Source organism: Elaeis guineensis, chromosome 16 (assembly GCF_000442705.2).
Source record: "Elaeis guineensis isolate ETL-2024a chromosome 16, EG11, whole genome shotgun sequence".
NCBI classification, from domain to species: Eukaryota; Viridiplantae; Streptophyta; class Magnoliopsida; order Arecales; family Arecaceae; genus Elaeis; species Elaeis guineensis.
Genome location: NC_026008.2, coordinates 41,098,626 through 41,117,305, shown reverse-complemented (window position 1 = coordinate 41,117,305; position 18,680 = coordinate 41,098,626). Strand labels below are relative to the sequence as shown.

Sequence of the window (18,680 nt, the reverse complement as noted above, 5' to 3'; positions counted from 1 at the left end):
GATTTTATTCTTTTAGATTCCAATTCAAAAAAAATTGATCCATTCTTACTTAAATCAGAATCTCTTTTACCGATCAATATAGAATCAATGATGTCTTCTTTTTTATATCATAATATATTTAAATCATAAAAATAAATTTTAAAAAAAATTAAAAATCATAAAATTATAAAATATAATTGAAAATAAAAAATATTATAAATTTGTGAATTTATAAATATGAGAATATAATTTTTTTAAAAAAAAAGAGGCATCAAAGGCAAATAATAACAAAACAATCTAAAAATGTATTAGTATACTATACAACATTATCCAATCATGTAACATAAAGTTTGTTTTTAATTAATCATGAAACATATCATAAAATTCACAAATAAATTTGAGTAACTAGATAGTTCTAGGATATGTTAAAAAATGATATATAACATGGAGATATGTTCACTAAAAACCAACTGCTTCAATTCTCTAATATCACATACACAGAGGGTGGCAATTACCAAAGTTGAAATGTTCTCTCTTTTCCGTCAGGGGCAGTGTCGGAAATAAATAAGTCGGATTATATTCGAGATAACCGGAAGAAAATAAACGCCCGTCTTCCTCCTTCCAACCTGTCGTCCATATAAACCCCCAAGGCCTCCCCTGTCTCCGGCTATCACAAAGGAAAAAGGGAAAAAAAAAAAAAAAAGAAAACCCTCGATCGGTCTCCGGATCGATCTCTTCATCTTGAATCTCTCGTTCTCCTTCTTTTATCGTTGCCGGTTTGCCGATCCCTCGAGGGTATGAGCTGGTTTGATAAGCTCCCTCGCTCGTCAAATGCGAGCCTATTCATGGACGGCCTGATGATCTTTATCCTCCATCATTCGATTCCTATACGTTCGTCCTTAGATCCTATACAATCTTAAGCGGCGTTCGAGGGATTCGAATCGCCGTCTCTGATCGCCGGAATGGAGCCCAAGAACCGCTCGGGCCGTGACAATTTTGCCATCAGTGGTAAACATCGATCTTTGCAAGGTTTCTTTGTTTGATGGGATTGTTATGCTGTCTTTTTTTATGTAATGGATGCCTGATTTGATGGTTTTTTGGTCGGTGGGATGTGGGATTTGATTGGTTTTCCGTCGGCAGTTCTTGGCGTTATGTTTTATGATATCATTATTTCGATGGATATAATAAACGATTTAGAGATTTGCTTTTTTAAGAGTATGATGGATCATTTGGTTGGATTTGTTTTCTAGGTCTTTCTAATTTACCCTTGGAATTTTCTATTAAGGTAAGAAACAAAGTTTTTAACTTTTTTTCGTTGTTTATAATGTGCCTTTTTTTAATGGTTTGGATGGTTTGCTGATATCTCTATCGATTCTTTCTATGGTCCATGGTGCTGCATTGGGTTTAAAATTTATGAATCGATGTATGTGAAGCTGGTTCTTTTCTCGAATATTTTTATATTTGTTGGTCCATTAGGTTGTTTCTTCTGCAAATATGAATTAGATTTCTGGAAAATGTAGTAAGATATGTGAAAATTTCACCATTGTATTTTCGTATGGGAATTTTTGTCTTTTCCGATACCTAATGAGGGGATCTGTTGATGAGGAAAAGAGGCAAAGAAGACAATTTGCCAGTAGAAGTATATGAGTGAGAGAATTTTTTGACAGATTATTCTTGTTGAGAGAGAGAGAGAGAGAGGAACATATGCTTTTAGAACCTAGTCTTTACATCATCATTGAATGGATGGGCACTTGGCTAGTATTTTTCAACTCAAGTAGTCAAAAAGCAAATGTACCACATTGAACCTGGACAGTTGTCCTAGTAGATGCTTTTTTTTTTTTCTTGTGTATGTGGCTATGCTATTTTGCTCTTTTATTTGCTTGATCAAATGAGTCATTACAAAAGAAAGAGAATTCTAGAAAATTTAAACATATAGGAATTTGCATTTCATGGCCATAGTGTATTATCAGTGAATCTCTATTTACTTTTGCCTTGTCTAACACCAAAAGTTTTTAATGAGGTTGCACATTGTTGCCATGATTTGTCAAATTTATCTTTTTATCATGCATCTGTTCTAAGCAAGCAAATCTTACTTTGTGCTTGCATGGATGGCTTCACATGCTTTACTGCTATTGTTAGACAGTATAAAATATTTCTTGTCACCATATGACCATTTGTTATTGAACACTTCATCTTACCAAGAAACTAAAAGAAATGCAGTTACCCTAAATTCTCCCATCCATGCCCTCTCTCTCATAATAATTTAGTTTCTTCAGTTTCCGAATAGATGATTTAATTGAAGTAACATATGCATATTTACGCAATGCATCTCAGTAAAATCGATTCCATATTTGTAAAGCTAGATCATTAAGCAGATGTGCACATGCACACTCCTCCTCTCCGTTTCAGTTTATATTGGTAGCTAATTATGGTATGGCTAATCTTTTTCTTGCATGATTCAGGTATTTTTCTCTCACAGCTTGAGAGGCAACAACCTCCCTCCCCATCAGTCATCGTGATTGGTGGAGGCATTTCAGGGATCGCAGCTGCACGTGCATTGTCTAATGCTTCATTTAAGGTAATGCATCTTGTGTAATGATGTGTTGGGGTTTCTACATTCATTCGTAGTTATTGCTTATGTTACTTTGTTCAGCGCTAAACGAGAATTAGAAAGTTTATTTTTGAATGTTTTGCAATCGACTCAAACAATCAAGAACTGATGTATGGTATGCTTGGGATGTAACTTTTGTTTTTTTTTTTTGTTCTATTCAGGTCATTCTATTAGAGTCACGTAATCGGCTTGGGGGCCGAGTGCATACTGATTATTCTTTTGGCTGTCCTATTGACATGGGGGCATCATGGTGAGGTCTCATATTGCAGTTGATGTATTGTTTCTATAGTCTTTGTTGATTAAAATGAAGTGTAACCTTCTCTTTGGTTTTTTTTTTTTAATATTTGGTCATTCAGGCTACATGGTGTTTGTAATGAAAATCCTCTGGCACCTTTCATTAGTGGTCTAGGCCTAAGATTGTACCGCACTAGTGGTGACAACTCTGTGTTGTATGACCATGATCTAGAGAGGTACTATTTCAAATTTAATTCTTTAGACTTTTTTTGGTGGTATTTTAGCTTTAAAATAATTCAAAATTATTTATAAGTGGTTATGGGGTTTTGTTGTAACCAAGGTTTTAAAAAAGGGTAATGTGGTGGCACTGATTTTTCGTGGATTGATACAGTACTAGTTCATCTCGTATCGACACATGGTGTAGGGCTTTATCCTGGTACCATGTAGTGATGGCAAAATGTCCTTTTTTGTTTCTTGTTTTTTGTTTTTAATTTTCATATATTTCTATGCTTAAGAAGGCTCTTGGAGTAACTCTTTTTTATATTTTAGTGTTTTAGTTGCATTTTTCAATGGATATGATATGCCGGTGATGATATCATTACTAATACTCATTAAGTCAACATGGATCCATAAACTAACAACGTTTATTAGTGAAAAATAGTAAATAAAGTATAATATGGTAAAAAATGTATAATAACTCATTTTGTAAATTCAATCCCAAGGAGAGTGTCTATGGTTCTTATGGACATCTAGATCTTGTTCATAGTTTGTTCTTGCATATTATACCAGCTTGGATACTATATGAGCTTGGATACTGTCCTCATCTCTATTGGCTATATAATATCCGATAGTGTTCTGGCTATGGCTTTTGATGCTATGGCTACGTATAGGTGTGGTAGTCTTGGGAGCTCGGCCATCCCTACTTAGGATAGTAGGAGGCAGCACCTTATTCTCTTGGCTATACCTATATTCGTAAAAGGGATAATGTCTGATTCCCGGATAAGATGAGTGGAAGAATGCATATCAATCATATGTGAATGGGGCATATTGTCCACTCCAATTATCTTACATACTAGGAGATCCAATCCACCTCCAACATATGAGGAGATTTGTTGTCACTATAACTATTTGGTAAATTTGCCACTAATCTCCTCTCCTTTCGACGTAACAACTCTAGAGAATCCTAGATGTTTATTTTATTTTATTTTTTTCAATCAACTGAACTTCTAATGTACAAAGTGCACATATGATCCTCCTGCCTCTGAACATGCCTTCCCTCAATTATTCAATCTTTATGTATCTATTTCCATGACCTTGATTCTATGCATTCTATGTTGCACAGCCCATGAATTCTCTCTTGTAGGACAACATCTCTCCGTCATGTCTAGATTTTGTTCCAACCTAATTGTCTTGATCTTGCTAGACCTAATGTTCCCCGATCCTGCATGGTGTGTGTGAACTGTGCTTGATGAATGGACCAAGCTTTTGAGAATAACCATCACCACCTTTGCATGGCCACCCTATCCACCCTCAACCTCTTGTCTATTAATGGAACTGTCATTATTACTAGCATGGTAAGATGATTTAGACAAGTCGGGATTCGATAACTCCAGTGTCTTGTTGTCATCTTCATGGATTGGTATGCCATCGCTTTCTCCTTGGACTTGCTTTACTTACTGCCCTAACTGGCCCTAAAAGCCTGTATACATTGTCATGAATCGAACATCTGGCAATCGGATTGTATTGATCCTTTGACTCCTATAAGGTCTTGCTTATGGTGGGTGAAATATTCTTCTGTGCCCATTTGCCCACCTCATGCGCACCCACCTACTTCATGATGGTTCTATCAAGTTGTGGAGGATCCCTGGGCTCATCTATCATAGGCTTGTCTCGAGCCTGTTGATCTGCAAGCTATCCAACCATAGAAGCATCATCAACAAACAAAATCATTTGCCAATAGTTCTTCCTATTTGTTCTCCTCTCCTATTTCAAGTACTTCTATCTCATCCTCATGTCTTAGTGTGAACACCAAGTCATGCAGCCTCTTGTTTATTAGGCAGTTAAGGATCTTGCCCTGGATCAGGGCAAAGATACACAAGTTTCGCTTGTATTTGATGGATGAACTATCTACAAGGGGACTTGGAGGCAATCTTCCTAAAATTGGGCACATCGGTGCTTATTGGACCTACCACTCCCTCACATCGCATCCAAAAAATTTGAGGTCACATAAGACTTGGATACATTAAATCCGCACGAATATTAGAAGAATGACTCACTTGATCAATTTCCTAACGGTATTCCTAGAAATTGATTGTTGAGCCTTAGTTCTATACAACTTTCACATTCTCATGGAGCTCGTTTTCTTGATTAGATGGTATACAATTGACATTAATGCCAATTAGATATGAAATACACTATTTAGCTTATTATCTTGCCGATTACTTTTGTAGCCAAACCAAATTCCTTGACTTCTCTTGCACCATCATCTTGATTGTTGTAGTAGCTCCTCATTAAGGCCTATGTTCTTATTGTATTGGTTCTTTGGATTTGAGTCTTAAATTGCACGTAATGAAGAACAAAATTGATCACCATAGCGAAAGCCAGGATGTAATTATAGTGGAACCACTTGGTGATGGCTATTCTTATCATGGCCTTCTTATCCTTCCTAATATAGTCATTTGTCTGAGGATGCTTGGCTATTAGGTCCCAAATGGTCTACTTTCCCTGGTTCTCAAATGAATATACCATGGACCGATGTCTCTACCTTTTTCCTTGACTCTCTATAACCCATGGCTGCCTTTGGCCGTGTGCCACCAGATGCATCAGGTTCACCATCTCATGATTAGCCAAACCGTGCTGAACTGTTGGTTCGGGGTGTATCTAACTAGATCAATCGGTTACCACCATGGTTCATTAATTGGATTTGGGACTTAAATGAGGACCCGCCCCCCATCATGGTTCATTAATTCGATTCGGGACATAAATGAGGACCCTCCCCCTTTCAAAGCTTGGATGATTTCGAAACCCTAACCTTGGTTGCCTCCATTGTATGATGATGACTACGACACCCCTAGGTAAGTCTCTCTATCTCCCTCTCCCTATCTTCCTACCTCTCCCTCGATTTGTCATTGGGTCTGGGGCACTTGGAGCATCGATGGCCTTCTACCTCTCTCTCTCTTTCTCTCCCCCTCTCCCCTTTTCTCTCTCTGTCTCTCCCCCCTCCATCTCCCTTTCTCTCCCTCTCCTCCTCCTCTGGCCCTTGGTCTATTGTCGGGTTTACAGCTCTCGGAGCCTCTTCATCGACAGCCTTCAACCTCTCTCTTTTTCCCCTCTCCCTCTCTCTTCCTCTTCCTCTTCCTCTTCCTCCCCTCCCTCCCCCTCCTCTCTCTCTCTCTACTTCTTGCTCCTCCCACTCCCCCTCCTTGTTTCAGTATGCTTTAGAACAGTACATTGTAGATTCATACCATACCAAATCGATCATCGGCCAATACAACTTCCGATATTGGTTTGGTGAACCTTGCATCATGTATCTCATATTGTAAAGGTCCAAATTGTCCATGATATCTCATCATGGACAATTTTAGTAGTTCTAGCAACCCAAGGGCCGCCTGGTGCCATTTTCTGGCCGAAACGGGCCGATGCCATTTGTACTATCCCTTTCTAGTGGTATGCAAAACCAAGATTTTAACCATCAACACTCATGGCTATTACTAAGGTTTGCAGCATACAATAAGCTTGCATATTAAAATCTGAGCGAGCCTAAACAAAATTTAGCCCTCCAATCTTGATTCAGGCTCATTTTGCTAACTATTCTAGTTTCAAGACTGCTCCTATCTTATGAGCACCAAAAGCTGAATTAAGTTTAGCATATGACAAGTCAAATTAGCATGGTGCATTTATAAAGTGGATCTTTGTTGTAACTTGATTTGTATTTTATGTTTCATTTATGAAAAATTGGTATTTGTATTTCTTCATTATAATTTGATTTCTATTTGATTATGCATCTGTATAAGTAAAATTGATTTTTACGTATCAAATATTGACCTTTTTCATGATTTACGTAGCTATGCACTTTTTGATATGGATGGCCACCAAGTACCTCAACAGCTAGTCATTAAAGTTGGAGAAATATTTGAGAGAATTCTTAAAGAGGTTTGTTTCTTCACACTTTTTCCCTCCTACATTACTTGGTTTTCTTATAGTGATAATTAGAGGTTTACCTTTTGGAGTACTGTAGACAGAGAAAGTAAGGGATGAACATGCTGAGGACATGCCCCTGCTCCAAGCTATTTCTATTGTTTTGGACAGAAATCCACAGCTAAGGTATGGATAATCATGTACATGTAATCATAATGTGTTGTTGATGTACCATAATCTGCAATGTGGAGTATTAGAGATCACCTGATGCATTTTCTTCATTTTGTAGGCAAGAAGGGTTAGCATATGAAGTGTTGCAATGGTATATATGCAGAATGGAGGCATGGTTTGCTGCAGATGTGGATACTATATCTTTGAAAAGCTGGGATCAGGTGATGACATACCCAAGTTATCATTGCTATAAAGTTGGTTCCCCTTTCTGCAGCATGATTTAACAAGATGATGGAACCTCTTTTTCCAAATCATATAATGTTACCTCAAAGAGATAGGTCACGCATGTGCATAACCACACACACACACACACACACACATGTGTATGTATGTATGTATATATTGGTGTATCTAAAAAGATGGATTTTCTTCTAGAAAACCTTTTAATCCAATTTGATATCTTAATTGAATCTAGGAAATGGGATCCAAAATAGACATGGATGGCGGAGCTCATATGTTGAATCATTAGTCATTTTCGTATGATTGCCTTGACAGTATACAATAATGAATACATTTCACTTTTAACATTATCTTCTACTCTTCACTGGTTAGGAGAATGGGCCTTAGACGGGAAATTTTGATGCTTATAGCTTGAGGCTTTTGAAGGGTTTTTTAGCTGCTTTTTCATCCCCTATTTGAGTTAAAATAGAATTATCGCCTAGTCACACGTCTAACGAGACAAAATTTGTGTGTTTACCATATCAACTACTTAATCTCTTTATATGGGAGACTTGTGAACCTTGGAGATTTTTTAGTATAAATGTAGGTATGATTGTGATGAAAAGTACTTACTGTAAGGATTTAGACACCAGCACTTGTTGGATGTACTGTAAAAGTGAGTTACCAGTATGCCTGTTGGAATGGTAGCATGTTGACACATTGTACCACCCTACTATTGCTATGACGGCAACAATAGGTTTATCAGCTGTCCAAACAGTATTGTTCTGTAGTAGTAAGATATCAATATGGGTACCAAAACTGGTAGTTCAATCCTTGGTCCTGAGTTTGTGTTTGCTGGACTAGCACGGAAAGTGCAAGTAGGCTTACACTAAAGTGGTTGGTGCTAGACAAATAATACCACCGAGGTTGTCAAACTACCTAGGCAAGGCTAGGCAGTGGACCTCCTCTATGGCCTAAGCATAGTGCCTAGGTGTTTAAGCGGCTGGGGAGGAAGGTTTTCCAAGTCTTTATGAAAGAGACCTTTAATTATATGCATAAATAAGGATGTGTGATTGTCATATATACACTCTTTTGTCACCAATACAAGATCATGAATTTATTTTTCAGATTTAAAAATTCAACAAGAGTAGCAGCACTATTGTCATAACTGCAACATCTAGCAAGTTGCAGAACACAAACATGCAACTAGCACCTAGCAAGAAGCATGAGGAGGGCAGCCAACCACCATCAAGGAGGAGGCAAGCAAAACAAAAGGGAAAAATTAGAAAATTAGAAAAGAAGTGGAAGAATGGTCACATGAAGAAGATGTGTGTTGGCAACTGTTTCCACTCATAATTATCACCTAACTTGTTGGTAGTCATTTATCATCCCATCAGCTGCTACTAGATTGGCAGTAGTTTTTAAGTTTTAAATGGCAGCTGTGGCATGCCGGCAACCAAGCAATTGTGTATTGTGTATATAGTGAGCACATATATAGTCACGTATGTGGTTACTATTTTTAACTATGTTAAAATAAATATAATATATTAATTACAATAATAACAATAATAATAATAACAATAACAACTTACAATTAGTATTTATCCTAATAGCAGTGATTATAAAATAATTATACTTTAATATACTAGTATCCATTTTAGGCCCATTTGAAACCTATATCAAATCCAACCATTAGCATAAACCTCCTCTTGCTCTTGTATGGGTGTGTGGTAGTGCATGTTAGATAAGCAATGTACGGGGACTATTGAGTTTTAGTTGATTAATGGTAGGTTTGTGCTTTTTGCTAAGTGGACCAAGTTTGATTTGGTGTATTTTAGCTTTTGCTCGAGGTTAATGTTTGTTGGACTTGGTTTCTTGGGCTATTGATTAAGCATAATTTGTTCTGTAAAAATCAAGTTTGTCTTACCCCTGCTTAGCGAAGTAATTGTTGACATTTGTAGTGCAAACCTTGTCTAGTTCCACAGCCTTGAGAAGCCTATGTAATGATGTTTGGAATTGCTTTTGACCACAATATCGTCAGTTTTGAATGACAATTTCAAGGAAATCATCTTCTTTACCATTGACTATATAGATCTGTCTTAAAAAAAAAAATTACTTTCATAAAGCAAAATGGGAATCCATAATTATTCTCTTTGCTTAAATATTACAAGGAAATCCTATCCTTAATATGGATGCAAACTTTGTTGGTGACATGGTAAAAGATGTGTTATATAATATATAATAGACCTTGATGCATGGGTTTAGGTTTCATTTTGACTCTTTGGCTCATAGTGTGTCTTGGAGATGGAAGTGATTTCTATATTAAATCTTGTCAACTTCCTGCTTCTTATGGACCCTTTCGAAGCCTAGGTCTTTATGACTGGCCTTCTCTTTTTAATGCTTACACCTTAAGCCTTGAAGGCTTTATGTCTCACGTTAAGGAGATGGACACCCTACCTTTTGCCCCTGCCATCATAATTATTGATCAACGTAGCTACTTCTACATTGAATGTATGGAATTTAAGAATATCATGTAAATTTTGAAAAGCAGGGCATATTTTAAGTAGAACTTTGTTAGATAACATGGATTACTTACGATAGGTACAAAGGTTTTATGCATGTGGGTTCCCATAATGAGTTCTGAAACTATCCTTTTAAAATCGAATGTTAAGAGTTATGCTCTATAAGTCTTCTTCATTTAGCATTAGATTGTCAAAGGTAGCTAAGAACTTTATTTTACTGCTTTCTTTTTTTCTCTTTTGAAAAGAAAAAGGACTCACTGGCAGGCACTGAGCTTTACCTTACAAAGATTATGTTTTTTCATAGTTCTTCGACAATATTTTGTGGCCATTAGCTTGACATATATCGAACACATAAATTTAAAAAAAAAAAAAAGATTCTATACCTGTTTTGGTTGTCTTTTCCATTTCCTATAAGAAAGTAAGCAACCTTTTATCAGGTGAAGACCTTAGCGCTGATGTTCTATGTACTTTTTCTACAGTATTATTCTACAAGAAATAAAGTTTACTGAGATGCGAGAAGTTATTTACAGTCTGTTGGAACTTGGGAGTTACCATCTTCTTTTATGCACAGGAGCACGTTCTTTCTGGTGGCCATGGACTGATGGTGCAAGGATATTATCCTGTTATCAGAGCTCTTGCCAAAGATCTTGATATCCGTCTGAACCACAAGTGCGTTCTCATCTTCTTAATAGGAATTGTATTAGCTAAGAAAGGAGCAGAAATCTTAATTTTCAACATCTCTAAACTAACCTGTTCAAATGAATATGGTACAGAGCTATTTTTTGCTGAAAGCATTTATGCTAGTCTTCTTACTTGCTGTTTGCATTGGTCTTGTGCATGTGATGGTGAATGCCTTCAAATTCTGGAGAGCGGTTGTTAATGGATGACCTGAATCATTCTCGACATGCTTCTTAGGACCAGCTATCAGCCTAAAATCAACCCTCAACCTTTTTCATCCGGTCTTGGACGATCATTAACATTGTAAATTCCTGAATATTGTTCTAACCTACATTGATACCTGTGCTGCCATGTATGACCGGAAATGGGCCTGAGATGGCCTATGGCCTGTTGGGTTAGGCTTGCTTGTCAGGTTCAGGTCTTGAATCTGAAGCTTGAAAAGTTTCAGGCCAAACACAGGCAAAGCTTAGCATAGCTCAAAGCCCAGTGCCACCCAAAACCTAGCCTAGAGTTTATACCCTAAGCCTTGATACCATCCTCCATTACGCTGCCCATACCCTGCGCACACCTCTCCTCTCATCTCGCAGCCCAAACCTCATGCCCACCTCTCCTATTCCCATGCCTCTTTCTCTCTCTCACCCGACCATAGAATTCAAGAGCCATGTCTCTTCTTTCTTCTGTCATCTGTCCCACCTAATCTTCTGCCCCCGCTCCCTTGCATCAGCCTAGGGCTTTGGGCTCTAGTAAGAGGAGGCCTGCCTGGCCTGGTTTCAGCCCTGCTGCTATGTGATTTTACTTTTTAAATTTGTTATCAGATGTAGATGTGAATACAGTTTTCCTAGCATAATGGTAAAGTTGCTCCATTGTGACCTAGGTGTCATGGGTTCGAAGCATGAAAATAGCCTCTTAATATATGAGGTAAGGCTGCATACATTTGACTCTTCCCAGACCCCGCATTAGCTGTGTGCACTGGGACACCATTTTTTTGTTAGATGTGGATGTGAAAACTAACATTGCAAATCTCACTCTTGTTTAAAGAAAATACTTGCACACTAGCTGTGGCAATTGTTTCAAAGGCTAATTGAATATTGTAGCATGATAGGATCATCATTTTAAGGCCATGTTGTGCCTCCTCGTACTTGATTATGTTCAAGGGAAATGTCTGGAAAGATTTCCACATTTACGCTTTTAGGTATTGTGGCAATTCTTTCAAAAGCTTTTTAGTTTCAGAATCTATATCCTGTTCATTACTCCTTTGTAATTATGGTAATCAGGGTCAAAAAAATTATCCAATGCTGCAATAAAGTAATGATCACTGTGGAGGATGGCACAAATTTTGTAGCCGATGCTGCTATCATCACTGTTCCTCTTGGGGTTCTTAAAGCAAATATGATCGAATTTGATCCTATGCTACCAGAGTGGAAAGTCTCAGCTATCTCTGATCTTGGTGTTGGGAATGAGAACAAGATAGCTCTTCACTTTAACACTGTGTTTTGGCCTAATGTAGAAGTTTTAGGAATGGTTGCTCAAACATCCTATGCTTGTGGCTATTTTCTCAATCTCCACAAGGCAACAGGACATCCTGTTCTTGTGTACATGGCTGCTGGAAGGTTTGCTCATGACATTGAGAAACTATCTGATGAAGAAGCTGTTAACTTTGTGATGCTGCAACTTAAGAAAATGCTACCAGATGCCAGAGAGCCGGTAAGATTCTACCAGCTGTATCTGTTTGTTTTTGTGCTGCAGTCCCATGGTGATTTTAGCTTCGGAATAATCTTTTTGATTATAATATTTTTCAGGTTCAGTATTTGGTTTCTCGGTGGGGTACAGACCCAGATTTCCTTGGGTCTTATTCTTGTGATCTGGTTGGGAAACCAGCTGATTTGTATGAGCGATTCCGTGCTCCTGTGGATAATTTATATTTTGCTGGGGAAGCAGCAAGTGTTGATCATTCTGGGTCTGTTCATGGAGCTTATACGTCAGGTATCATGGCTGCTGAAGACTGCCGAAGGCGTCTATTACTGCAGCATGGTATCTCAGATCTCTTCCAGATTGTATTAAGGGAGGAAATGTCTGAAGTCATGGTACCCCTCCAAATATCAAGGATGTAGTTGTTTATTGTTTGCTGGATCAATAGCAAAAGCGTAGACTATCTGGAAATAAATGGAAGTCGATTTTTGTTTGTTATATTTCTAGTAGTGCCTTCATTATTCTCGAGCCTGTAGATTTCTGGTTTCCGTTGATCGTAGTGTTGTGCTCTTTTTGAGACTCTCAATGCTACATTGGCCTTTGTTAACCAAAAAAGATTAGGAAAAAAGAAACATCTTTAGCCACCCTTTCTTGCAGATTTATTTCTATTTGTCTATCGGTTTCTTTTTCTTTTCTTTTCTTTTTTTCAGTGCTTTGTATTTTGTAACATGATTTTTACCGATGCTTATATAAACTACCCATTTAAACATTACAAAAACATGATAGTTTTTATGCAAATTTGTCAGTTTTGGAGAATTCTGAATTGATGATTTCTTAGGGTTTTCATGGATTAATTGGGTTAAAGGTTCTATAGGATTCTTGAGTTGGATAAGTACAACTAGCAAGCTTATAGAATTATAGATTGGGCCAGGTCTATTTTTGGAGTCTGAATAAATGAATCTAAACCATCTTATCGCTAGACTTCAAGGTAATGAGCATTATCTTCTTGAAATGAAAATGGTAGACGCGTTTGTGGTGAACTTCAAAGTCTCAATTGTAACGTTTATGGGACGATGAACATAAGCCAAGGCGATGTCCTACGTCAAAACAAAAACAGGCCTGAAAATTAAGCCCATGGTCTCTTTCTTATACTCTAATCAGGTCTAAATAAATCCATTTTTTGACCTATGCCGACATATCAGGGCGCTCGGCTACTTTTTTGTTTTTTTTTTTTCTCTTGGATAAAATGGTCGTTTCATACGACTCTTGTATGAATACAATGTAAGAAATCTAAAAAAAATATTTCAAGACATCGAGACATTATTTTAAACTCTACTAGAATACTGAGCAACAAACGAAGCCACACGATCTGTAACAAATGAGGTCATCCAGTTCGCTACCGCGATAGATATGCTGAATCTCATAGAAAAGACATTCTCGCACTAGAGTTTGGATGTCGCGCATCGAAGAGTTATAAGTAGTTGCATAGTCCCGAAACTCCTAAAACAAAGCCACTGCTATTAGTGACTCCCCCTCTACAACCAACTAGTCATATAGACGATGCCTTCCCAAATTGTCCTCAACCTCGTAGTGGACACCATAGTATTCACTAGTTGGACACTCCCAGCCACGATAAATCGAGTTGGGGCCCCACTGCCATCCAAATTGACCTTCACAAATATTAGGGGTGGGGGCTCCCAGGAGTAGAAGATCCTCCTTCACTCTCTATAAGAAAGAAAGGAGTCCTAGATGTCCTAAGTTCTCAAGGTTGAATTAGATGGTGAAGCATCCACAATTTCTATGGCCCTCTCAAATACTATCATCTTTGGCTACCAGGTCACCTAAAAAACTCCAGCATTTCGGACAAGCCAGATATGATAAGCAGCATAAGCTGTTGTAACGCCGACAAGTCTAATGGCCTCAAACTTTATGCTCAACCTTAGGACCTTCGAGAAGGATTGGACAAGCTGCTCCATAGAAACAACTAGAATAGGAGGCTAACTAACTGCCACATCAGCCGCACTCTGGGGAATAGGAAGAGAGTATGCTCAAAAGTCTCATCCTCTAACCCGTAGCAAGGGCAGATAATCTGAATGTCCATCCCTTTAGCTCTCAGCAAAGTTCTAGTAGATAGCCGGCTCCAAACAATCTTTCAGAGAAAAAAATATATCCTGAATGAATCCGAAACCTCAAGATTCACATACCATCTATCATCCCCATCAGTTCGCCCCTATAAATCTTATAGAGCTCTCTGGATATAGGCCTAGAAGTGCATGATGTCCGCCAAATTTAGATGTCCGGACCCTTCGGGATGGAGATCATCCGAGACAGCACCTACTCTACCAACTGAACTCCAAAGAGTACGGCAACCAACTGTGAATTCTAACCCCTCCCCTGCCGTTGGAAGAGGTTAGACACCATGCCCTATCGCCACCTTTTGGGAAAGACAAATGATCTCAAAATGTACACGTATCCAGGCCAATCACAACATGCGTGCAATATGTTGTGTCTGGACAGCCACCAATCGTAACCGAAAGCAAATAATATCTACCCAAGGCCTCAATGCTAGATCTAGTTCCATGTGAGTCACGCTGTGACTGCGATGTCCCCTTCGCGGACACGTCATTTCACGAACCAAGCAATTCTCTAGGTTGCGAGTCACCCACCCTGTTTGCAACCGACCAATGCTAGAAACCAATTACAATTTTTAGTTCTTCCACCGTTTGCAAGTTCTTTTAGCATGTTTGATGAATGAGACTTTGTTAAACAATCAACACATAGTTTGGAAGCATGATTGGATAGCAATCTAAAGTCTAGTCCCATAATTGCTCTCAAACTAGCCATCTATTTATGGAACCAAGGCAATGAGAAAACTCAATTATTTTTTCCAAATATTTCAGAACCCAATTATTCTCTTGTTTGAAAAAGTAGAAACAAGCTCATCAAAAAATAGGCTGCAGAATCCGGAGAGAGTTGAACATGTGTAGCCATATCCCTACATATGGAGAGATGATGAGGTTTTTCTTTTCATGTTTCTTTTTTTCTTTTTTATGTTTCAATTCTATAATCTCCGAAACACAATGGAACAAATGTATCCCTGTATCAAGACTCATCCGTTTGATTCATATAGCCATTCGAAAAATAAAGATGCCTCAAAAAAGTGGAGACAAATCCAATGTCTTATTAAATATTCTAATATTTAAATTATTTAATAATTTAATTTATATTATATATATATATATTAAATTGAAGGTATCAACATCCGTTTGTCACGTGGAGTTAGAGGTATGGAAGGAGAGAATCAAAGAAGAAAGAGAAAGAAAAGAGAAAAGAGAGATAAAAAAATTTAAAAATAATTAAAAATAAAAATAATAAAAAATAATAAATTAAAAAAAAAATTTATAGAATCAAGATCGTCGATCTTTAACAAGGTTTATCCGAAAACTTATAATGCATGTTAAATATAAAATATATTTTTTAATTTGTTTAATTTTTTTAATATATATATATAATAAATATAATAAATTAAATAAATTAAAAAAAAATTTATATCCCACGTTGCATGGGTTTATAAACTAGTTTTAGGTATAAACCACTTGGGATGCATTTGAGTCGGAGATCATCCTTTCATCCATCAAATCTAATAAATTAGTCCGTAATTTTTTTAAAAAATGATATGAATTTTTGTCAGGAAAAAAATCAGGAGCTCTTTTTCAGAATAATACAAAAAAAAAACTTAAATACCAAAATATATCAAAATCAAACTTATTTACCAAACTAATGCAAAAGGAAAAAAATGCCATTTTGAAAGGTGTTTTTTCCCCTTCCACATCACCCTGCTTTTCCACGATGGCATCATCCCAAAAAAAAAAAAAAAAAAAAAGAAGAAACGCCAATTGGAATGGCGTCTTTAAAAACGCCATTTTGAATGGCATTTTTAAAAACGTCATTTTGAAATGCTTTTTCAATTTTTTTCAAAAAAAAAGGAGAAAAATCGTGAAATAATGGATTTTTTTTTAAATTTGAAATTAATAAATAAATTAAAATTTTAATTTTGATTGAAATTTAAAATATAAAGATTTGAATTTGTAATTCATTAAAAAAATAAATTTAGATTTTTTATTTCAATTTTTTTTAAAAATGTCAAAAAGAATGTTAAGAAATAAAAAAAAAATTATCATAGAAAATGAAAAAAAAGAGAAAGAAATATGAAAGAAATAAAAATTTGAAATTTAATTGAAAAACATCATTCGAAATACTTGTCCTAAAAATTTTAAAAAAAATTTAAAATATAAAATTTTTAAATAATCAAAAAAAGAATTATAATTTAAAATTTAAAAAAAATAAAATTTTAAAGATTAATTGAAATAAAAATATTATTTCAAATTACTTTCTCAAATTAAAATTAATTTATTTTAAAAAGATTCAAAAAAATTTTAAAAATAGGCTAAAAAATTTTATAAAACCATAAAGAATTGAAAAAAAATAGAAATTATAATTATAATTGAAGAACAAAGTTTATAATTTTTAATTTTAAGAAATAAGAATTATAATTGTAATTGAAATTAAAAATTACATTTTAAATAACTAAATTAATTTAAATATAAATTTTTAAGAAATATTTTAAATAAAAGAAAAAAAATACGTAATAGAATATCAAAAAGATAAAAATGGAAGAAAACTAAAATGAAAATTTAAAATTATAAAAATTATAAATTAGATTAGAAAAAATATATCATAAAAGAATAAAATAAAATTAAATTAATTATAATTTATTTTTTAGGGTATTTTATAAATGTGACTTAAAAAAATTTAATTTGAATTAAATTTTGATAAAAAAGAAATACATTAAAAAGTTAAAAAATGAGGAAAAGTTAAAATGTGAAAAAGTTAAAATTTTTAAAAAATATTTAAAAAATATTATTATTTAAAAAAATATTTTAAATAAAGAAAAAAATATGTAATAGAATGTCAAAAAGATAAAAATGGAAGAAAATTAAAATTATAAAAATTATAAAAAAAATATTTTATAAAAAAATAAAATGAAATTAAATTAATTACAATTTCTATTTTAGGGTATTTTATAAATGTGACTTAAAAAATTTTAATTTGAATTAAATTTTGATCAAAAAATAAATATATTAAAAAGTTAAAAAAATGAGAAAAAATGTGAAAAAAAATTTATAAATTGAACTTTAGAAAAAAATAATATTTTTTTAACTAAAGGAAAAGAATACGTAATAGAATGCTAAAAAGATAAAAATGGAAGAAAACTGAAATTATAATTTCAAATGATAAAAATTTTAAAATAAATTTTAAAAAAAAGTATCATAAAAAAATAAAAAATAATAATAAAATAGAAATTATAATTATAAATTTTAAAAAAAATTATTTTTAATTTAAATTAAAAATTATCATTTAAATTATTATTTTTATTATTTAATTAAATTTATTTATTAAAAGATTACAAATAGGTAATTAAAGAAATTAAAAAAAAAAAGAAGAGAAAACGCCTTAGAGAATGGCGTTTTCCCCTCTCCAAACCCCTTTTTCCCCTCCTTCTTTCTTCTCCCTTCTCCTTCTCCCTTCTCGATCTTCTCCTTCTTCCTTTACAAATTTAAGTAAAGGAAAAGAATACGTAATAAAATGCTAAAAAGATAAAAATGGAAGAAAACTGAAATTATAATTTCAAATGATAAAAATTTTAAAATAAATTATAAAAAATAATAAATAAATAAATAAATTAATAGTAATAAAATAGAAATTATAATTATAAATTAATAAATAAATTTTAATTTTAATTTTGATTGAAATTTAAAATATAAAGTTTTAAAATTTAATAAAAAATATTTTTTTTTCAAATTTTATTTTAAAAGAATATGTAAAAAATTTTATACTAAATACAAATACAACAAAGACTAAGTCCCACAAGGACGTCGCGGTGCCCGTGGTCGCTTGGACCTTCTCAGGAAGGTCCTCGCCGGCTGCTCCTGCTGTGATGGCTCCTCCCCTATATCAGTGGAGGAGATCTGCTGTGATGGCTCATGCTGAAAATATATTTTTTATTAAATTTTAAAACTTTATATTTTAAATTTCAATCAAAATTAAAATTAAAATTTATTTATTAATTTATAATTATAATTCTTATTTTATTATTATTAATTTATTTATTATTTATTTATAATTTATTTTAAAATTTTTATCATTTGAAATTATAATTTTAGTTTTCTTCCATTTTTATCTTTTTAGCATTCTATTACCTTTACTTAAATTTGTAAAGGAAGAAGGAGAAGATCGAGAAGGGAGAAGGGAGAAGGGAGAAGGGAGAAGGGAGAAGGAAGGAGGGGAAAAAAGGGTTTGGGGATGGGAAAATGTCATTCTCTATGGCGTTTTCTCTTTTTTTTTTTTTAATTTCTTTAATTACTTATTTATAATCTTTT

The 18,680-nt window shown here is 34.5% G+C and overlaps 1 protein-coding gene across 2 annotated transcripts; it reads left to right on the top strand.

Moving 5' to 3' along the window:
• Positions 1 to 643: 643 nt before the first annotated feature.
• LOC105058904 (polyamine oxidase 5) lies at positions 644 to 12,740 on the top strand. 2 transcript variants are annotated; one of them, XM_010941973.4, is made up of 10 exons: positions 644 to 987; positions 2,442 to 2,557; positions 2,752 to 2,840; positions 2,947 to 3,060; positions 6,889 to 6,976; positions 7,062 to 7,147; positions 7,251 to 7,353; positions 10,445 to 10,542; positions 11,826 to 12,255; positions 12,351 to 12,740. In XM_010941973.4, the coding sequence occupies exons 1-10, from the start codon at positions 942 to 944 to the stop codon at positions 12,660 to 12,662; spliced, it is 1,482 nt and encodes a 493-aa protein (XP_010940275.1). In that variant the 5' UTR covers positions 644 to 941; the 3' UTR covers positions 12,663 to 12,740. The 2 variants fall into 2 exon arrangements, with proteins under 2 accessions (XP_010940275.1, XP_073106335.1); XM_073250234.1 differs by lacking the exon at positions 2,947 to 3,060 and having other exon boundaries at positions 715 to 987.
• Positions 12,741 to 18,680: the final 5,940 nt, after the last annotated feature.